Source organism: Pelecanus crispus, chromosome 5 (assembly GCF_030463565.1).
Source record: "Pelecanus crispus isolate bPelCri1 chromosome 5, bPelCri1.pri, whole genome shotgun sequence".
NCBI lineage: Eukaryota > Metazoa > Chordata > Aves > Pelecaniformes > Pelecanidae > Pelecanus > Pelecanus crispus.
Genome location: NC_134647.1, coordinates 72367565 through 72373521, shown reverse-complemented (window position 1 = coordinate 72373521; position 5957 = coordinate 72367565). Strand labels below are relative to the sequence as shown.

The following is a 5957-nucleotide window of genomic DNA, read 5'->3' as shown; positions in this document are numbered from 1 at the left end:
CCGCACGCAGGGGCAGCCCCACGGGAGGGGGCGTGTCCCGGGCGATGGGGAAGCCAATGGGAGGCGGCGGCGGTGAATATCAATGAGGGCCGGGCCAATAGGGGCGCAGCCATGCTGTTAACAGCTTAGGGGCGCGGGGCGGCGCAGAGCAGCGCTGCCGCCGCCGCGGGGAGCGGAGCGGTGCCGGGCTCCGCGCACCGCGCTCCCCCAGCCCGCCCCGGCCCCGCTTCCCCCCGGCCCGCCCGCCATGGCGGCGGCCGTGGACGAGAGCACCCTGCCCTCCATCTCCACTTTCGCCAACCTGCTGCCGCTGGAGGAGCGGCCTGCCGACATGCTCCATGTAAGCACCGGGGAGGGGGCGGCGAGGGGGGCGGGAGGGGGGGTACAGGGCAGAGCGTCCCGGGCTGGGGCTCGGCCCGGCTGGGGGGGGGGGCGCCCCCCCCTCCCGCCGTCGGAGGGCGCCCCGGGGGCGGCGCAGCCGAAGCGGTGCCGACCCGTCGGACGGGTTGGGGGGAGCCGCCGCCGCCCCGAGCGGGAGGCGCGGACCGCGGTGCCCGAGCGGCGGGCGCAGCCGTCGCCCCGCCGGTCCTGACGCCCCTCTTCCCCGCAGAGGATGCTGCAGCAGGACGGCGCCGCCGTCAAGCGGGAGGAGGACGACTTGGGCAAGTTCGTGGACTTGGACTTCATCCTGGCGCACACCAGCAGCGGCGGGCAGGGGCCGCCCGGCCCCGGCCCCAACTACCCCCTGCCCGAGACGCCCGAGAGCTGCGGCACCACCTACGACAGCGACGGCTCCTACCCCACGCCGGGCAAGTTCCCGGCGCCTTACCCCGAGGGCCAGGGCCACAGCTACGTGGCCGAGCTGCTCACCCCGGACCTGCCCGGCCACTGCGACCTGCAACGGAGGGAGTACACGGAGCTGCGGGTGCCCGGCGGCCCCCCGCACCACCACCCGCCCCTGCACCCGGCACCCTTCGGGCCCCGCATCAAGAAGGAGCAGCCGGAGGAGCGCGCCTGCATGCTGGGGCTGCCCCCCGCCGAGTACCTGGGGCCGGGCGGCGGCGAGCACAAGCCACGCGTGGCGCCGGGTCCCGGGCCGGGACCGGTGCCGCCGCTGCCTTACCCGGGCTTCGCCCACGGCCGCCTGGGGCCCCCCGAGGAGCCGCTGCCCGGCGCCGACCCCCACCTCCTGGCCGACCTGCCGCCCCACTACGCCGTGGCCCCGCACCGCTACGCGCCCCACTTCGCCCCCCAGCCGCCGCCGCAGTTTCATGGACACTTCAGTGTTTTCAGGGAGCCCCTGAAGGGGCCGGGGCCGGGCCCGGCGGGGCTGCCCGGGCTGCTGGTCACGCCGCCCAACTCCCCGGTGCTGGAGTACTTCCCGGCCGGGGCCCCTCCCGAGGACTGCAAACCCAAGCGCGGCCGTCGCTCGTGGGCGCGCAAGCGGACGGCCACGCACAACTGTGAATACCCGGGCTGCGGCAAGACCTACACCAAGAGCTCCCACCTCAAGGCGCACATGCGGACCCACACGGGTAAGGGCGCGCCGGGGAGGGCGGCCATGGGCGGGGAGGGAGGGGGGGGGATGCGCAAAGCGTCCCGGGTGGGCGGACCGGGGCACACGGTGAGACCCGCGAGCCCGCTCTGCTGTGGTTCCCGGGGGTGTGGAGGGGTGCCGGGGCAGGTGGCACAGGGGGTGCACGGAGAAGACCCCCCCGCGGTTAGTCCGGGGGCGCACGGAGGGTCCCCCGTGGTGGGGCCGGGTGAGGGCACCCAGAGAGACCCCGCAGCTGGCACGGGGCTGCACGGAGGGGTCCTGCGTGGGGCAGGGTGCAAGTGGGCATGCCCCCGGGAGTGCTCAGAAGGACCCCTGTGACGGGGGCTGGGCAGGGGCGCACGGGGACCGAGGCACACAGCACCCTGCGACACCTCACCCCGGCCTCGGCGCCCAGGGGTGCCTGAAGGGGCAGGGCCTGGGGGCACATGGAGAAGCCCCCCAGCTGGGCTGGGGGCAAATGGAGCGGGGAGCCAGGCTGGGAGTGTATGGTGAGACGCCCCCGGCAGAGCTGGGGCAGGGCGCATGGTGCGGCCCCACAGCAGGGACAGGCAGGGGAGCACCCACAGTTTGAAGTGGGGCACGGGTGCCCAGAAGATGAGCCCCGTGCAGGGCATATGGGACAGCGGAGCACATGGGGAAGGGCAGGAAGGTAGGGGACAAAAGGAAAGGTGGGTCAGGCAGAGGTGTGCAGGGAGCGAGTATACAGCAGGGCTCCCCTCTCCTGAGGGTGGTGGGCAGGGATCCCTCCCAAAAAGGGGGTGCTGGGCAGGGGAGCACCGGGGTGAAGGCACAGGGAGGATGGGGACCTCCAAGTCCACTGACACCCCCTCTCCTCTGCAGGCGAGAAGCCCTACCACTGCACCTGGGAAGGCTGTGGCTGGAAATTTGCCCGCTCCGATGAGCTGACCCGCCACTACCGCAAGCACACGGGGCACCGGCCCTTCCAGTGCCACCTCTGCGAGCGGGCTTTCTCCCGCTCCGACCACCTCGCCCTCCATATGAAGCGGCACATGTGAGCGGCAGGCCACGGCTGGACTCGGTGTCCCCAGAGCCAGCTCACGGTGTAAATAGCATCGGGCCAGGGATGGCACTGGGGAGCAGCCCAGCCTCCCAGCCCTCTCCGCCTGTAGTTGATAACAAGTTTTCTCCTCCTGCCCCCACTGTGAGAGCTGGGCCCAGCCGAGTGGTGGGGAAGGGCTGCTTTGGGGTGTAGATGGGGAGCAAAGCTGCAAGAAGTGTCTCCAGCCCCTGCCCAGGCACCACCACTCAGCTCCCCATGGCTGGAGGGTCTCCCCCAGCCAGGCACCTGGTGAGTAGGGGGGGCCAGTGCAGCAGGGATCTGTCCCAAGAGCTCCTGGCTTGTATTTTGCATCAGCTTAAAAAACCTTCCTCCCCCTCTGATCTTGGCACCCCCATGGCTCCAGGGCCTGTGGTGGCTGACTCTGGCCAGGTTTTGGCTGGAGACCTGTGCCTGCTGGGTGCGTGGGTCACGGCACTGGGAAGTGGGTCGCTGGTCTTCTCGGTTGTGGGCATCAGAACAAACCTCCCGACCCAAAAGCCCAGGCTGGACGGGGCGAGAGTGGGACCTGACTGTGGCTCGTGGCTAGAAAGGTTTGCAGGGGTTGGCATTGCAGCATCACCTTGCGCAGGGAGCGGGAACGCTCCTGTCTCTAGCTTGGGACCCCGCTGGGCAGTCTGGTCCCAGTCATTCCCACAGTTTTCCACTTGGGAGCCTAAAATGGCTCTCCTGGCTCTCGTCTGCTTTCGTTTGTCTTGTTCTTCCCCTCAGGATGACACCAGGTACTGCTGCAGCTGCCTTCCCCATGCTGCTTTTTTAAATTTAGTGTGTAAAGGACAGTGAGTCCAGCTATGAATGCCCAGGTCTCTGCTATACTTGAAACTTTTGTAGAGGGAAAAAAAAAAAAGAGAAAACTCAAAAGAAAATGAGTCTTTTTATGTGCAGCTTCTGCAAAGCAAGTTGTAAATTAAACAAAGCAGTAATATATAATGTTTCTGTTTTTTAATATATTTTTTTCTTCCAGCTGGGAACACAGATGAGTCTCGGCTTTGGGAAGTGCACTGTTCCCGTCTGTGTATATTGTTAATTAACATTTCTCTGCTTGGGCACGTTAGGTCTCTTGCACTCTGAAATGTTACTTTTCTTTATATGCAAACTGTTGAAATATTGTGATCTGCTGTATAATAAATAAACAAGATGTAAACATGAAAGAGCCAGGAGAGTTTACTTTAAAGCTTTCTTCTAAGAAGAGAGGGTGAGGCTGGGCTTACTTGTCAGTAAATATTTATATCGATGTTCATTTCTGCTTAAGTTAGCTGCGGAGGATCGATGGGGAACGCCCAAGCCTCGGCATCTGAGCAGCATCTCCTGTGCAACAGCTCTTGAGTCACCCCACTTCCCCGTGCCTCAGTTTCCCTAATCTGCAGATGGGGCAATTGCGGCACCGGGATGGCGTGACTGGTCCTGCGGTGAGTCACTGCCAAGGGGAATGGCAGCCGAAACTGTACCAGGAACCTCACTGGTCCCATCTTCTTCCCGAGCGGTCCCATCCCGCTGTCCTCTGCAGCGGGAGCTCTGTGGCACCGGCCTTGTGGTCACAACGGGGAGGTCAATGGCAGCTGCCTGGCCCCGTGTGCCGTCCCTGCTGTCCTCCTGGCAGTGGCCCGGCAGCTTGGCGGGGTTCAGGTGCTGAGGTTTCCCTGCGTTAATAGGTGGTGACTCAGCACAAGCGTGCTGGCAGGTCCCGAGCTCAGCAAGCAGGTCTGGCTCCATCCCTCCCTCCCACGGCTGATTACCCGTGATGCACGCATCCCTCTGAAGGCTGGGGCTTGTTCGGACCTGACACCATGCTGGTAGCGCAGGGAGAGCGCCGTACGGGCTGTGCGGTGCCCTTGGCCCAGGGTGGTGGAGGTGGCGGCTTCCTCCTCCCGTGCTTGCTGCCACAACCCCCGGCAGCCGGCCAGGGCTGGGGGATGCCCTGGGGCTTGACCCGCAAGCGGAAATGGGATGTAGCTGTGCTGCCAGCATGGGCTGGGCAGGGCTGATCCTGCTGCTTCCCTGTTTCCCGCTTGCAGCTGTAGAGAGTTGAGCTGGAAAAAGAGATGGGAATGGCGGAGCGGGACTGCTGCCTCTCCAAGGGGTGGTTAGTGTTTTGGGGTCAGGCTGAGTGTCCTGGCGCTGGTGCCCAGTCTTGGGGTCTGCCCTGAGCAGGTACAACAGTGTGAGTGTCTCCAGGCAGCGTGGCAGCAGCTTGGGAAGTCATGTCCTGCCTGTGGGCCCAGGCATGGGACCTTGGGACTGCATCCACAGGTGTCACAGATCCACCAGGCTCAATCACTTGTCCTTTCCACAGCCACCTCCACCCTCTGCTTGCCCCACTTTCTGAGAAGTGCCTGTGTGGGGGTGACCGTACTGGGACACGAGTGACCTGTGATGGGGTACCGGAGGTGTCTTGCTCCTGGGACCCCTGGTACCTAAGGGTGAGGGTCTGATGCCGGCGGGGTAGCCAGATCAAAACTGCTGCTTCTTCCCCAGAGACTTGTTCAAAACGTCACACAGAGGGAGAGAGAAAGGTGTGGGCTGTTTGAATTAGCGATGAGTCAGGCTGGCAAAGCCAGATGGGGAGAGAGTGCATGCCTGTGTGTTTGTGTGCGTATAAGTAATCTCTGGCTTTGTGTTTTTATTATGATTATTATTTTTATTTCCAGGGGAACGATGAATTTCTCCAACCATCCTGTCCCACTGGAAAGGCTGGCTCTGCTGTCCTGTCCTCCCTAAGCATCCTGGGAGCCGGAGTGACGGTCCGCGGCTGTTTTGAGGTTCAGCTCTGAGATCAGAGCACAAACCAGTTCCTCCTCGCCTTTCATCATCGCTGTGCTGGGGCGGGAGCGAGGCCCGGCTTTGCTGCCACTGCCTTACATGGAGGCAAGAGCAGGGGAAGGCGCTTTGGCTACTCTTCTGGGCAGAGCCGCTCCATGTTCACTCCCCCGGGCCCAGGGCAAGGCGCTCCTTCGGGCACACGATGGAGCACGGCGATCGCAGGGACCGGCACGGCCAGGAACCTTGCCTGGGCGAGGAGTGGCTGTAATGGAAATGGCAATTACGGTTAATTTGTTGTTAATAAAAACCACCTTCTTCCAATTGCCTGGGCCAAGATGCACTCTCCGTTGGAGGAGGGAGCCCAGTCCCATCCCCAGCAAAACCTGCCCTGCAAAGCGATGAGGGCAGCAAGAAAATACTCTCAGCAGTGCTGAGGAAGGCAGGGCTGGGGCACAATCCCTGCCTGTGGTCCATGCACCCGCGGTCAGCTGGAAAGTGCTTTGCCCCAGCCTGGCAGGGGCACGTGGGGACCCAAAATGTGCCAGTCAACCAGGTGGGACC

At 64.0% G+C, this 5957-nt stretch overlaps 1 protein-coding gene across 6 annotated transcripts; it reads left to right on the top strand.

Annotated features, from left to right (window-relative positions):
* Positions 1-230: 230 nt before the first annotated feature.
* KLF17 (KLF transcription factor 17) lies at positions 231-5717 on the top strand. 6 transcript variants are annotated; one of them, XM_075710397.1, is made up of 5 exons: positions 231-340; positions 611-1535; positions 2399-2867; positions 3889-4184; positions 4930-5717. In XM_075710397.1, the coding sequence occupies exons 1-3, from the start codon at positions 248-250 to the stop codon at positions 2572-2574; spliced, it is 1194 nt and encodes a 397-aa protein (XP_075566512.1). In that variant the 5' UTR covers positions 231-247; the 3' UTR covers positions 2575-2867; positions 3889-4184; positions 4930-5717. The 6 variants fall into 6 exon arrangements, with proteins under 6 accessions (XP_075566512.1, XP_075566511.1, XP_075566509.1 ...); XM_075710396.1 differs by having other exon boundaries at positions 3601-4184; XM_075710394.1 differs by having other exon boundaries at positions 2399-4184; positions 4930-5149; positions 5285-5717.
* Positions 5718-5957: the final 240 nt, after the last annotated feature.

Bases quoted from the DNA above. Each gene is read 5' to 3' on its own strand.
- KLF17 (XM_075710397.1), top strand. From the start codon at position 248: ATGGCGGCGGCCGTGGACGAGAGCACCCTGCCCTCCATCTCCACTTTC. The intron at 341-610 runs GTAAGCACCGGG...TCTTCCCCGCAG, and splicing joins GGCCTGCCGACATGCTCCAT to AGGATGCTGCAGCAGGACGG. The intron at 1,536-2,398 runs GTAAGGGCGCGC...TCTCCTCTGCAG, and splicing joins GCACATGCGGACCCACACGG to GCGAGAAGCCCTACCACTGC.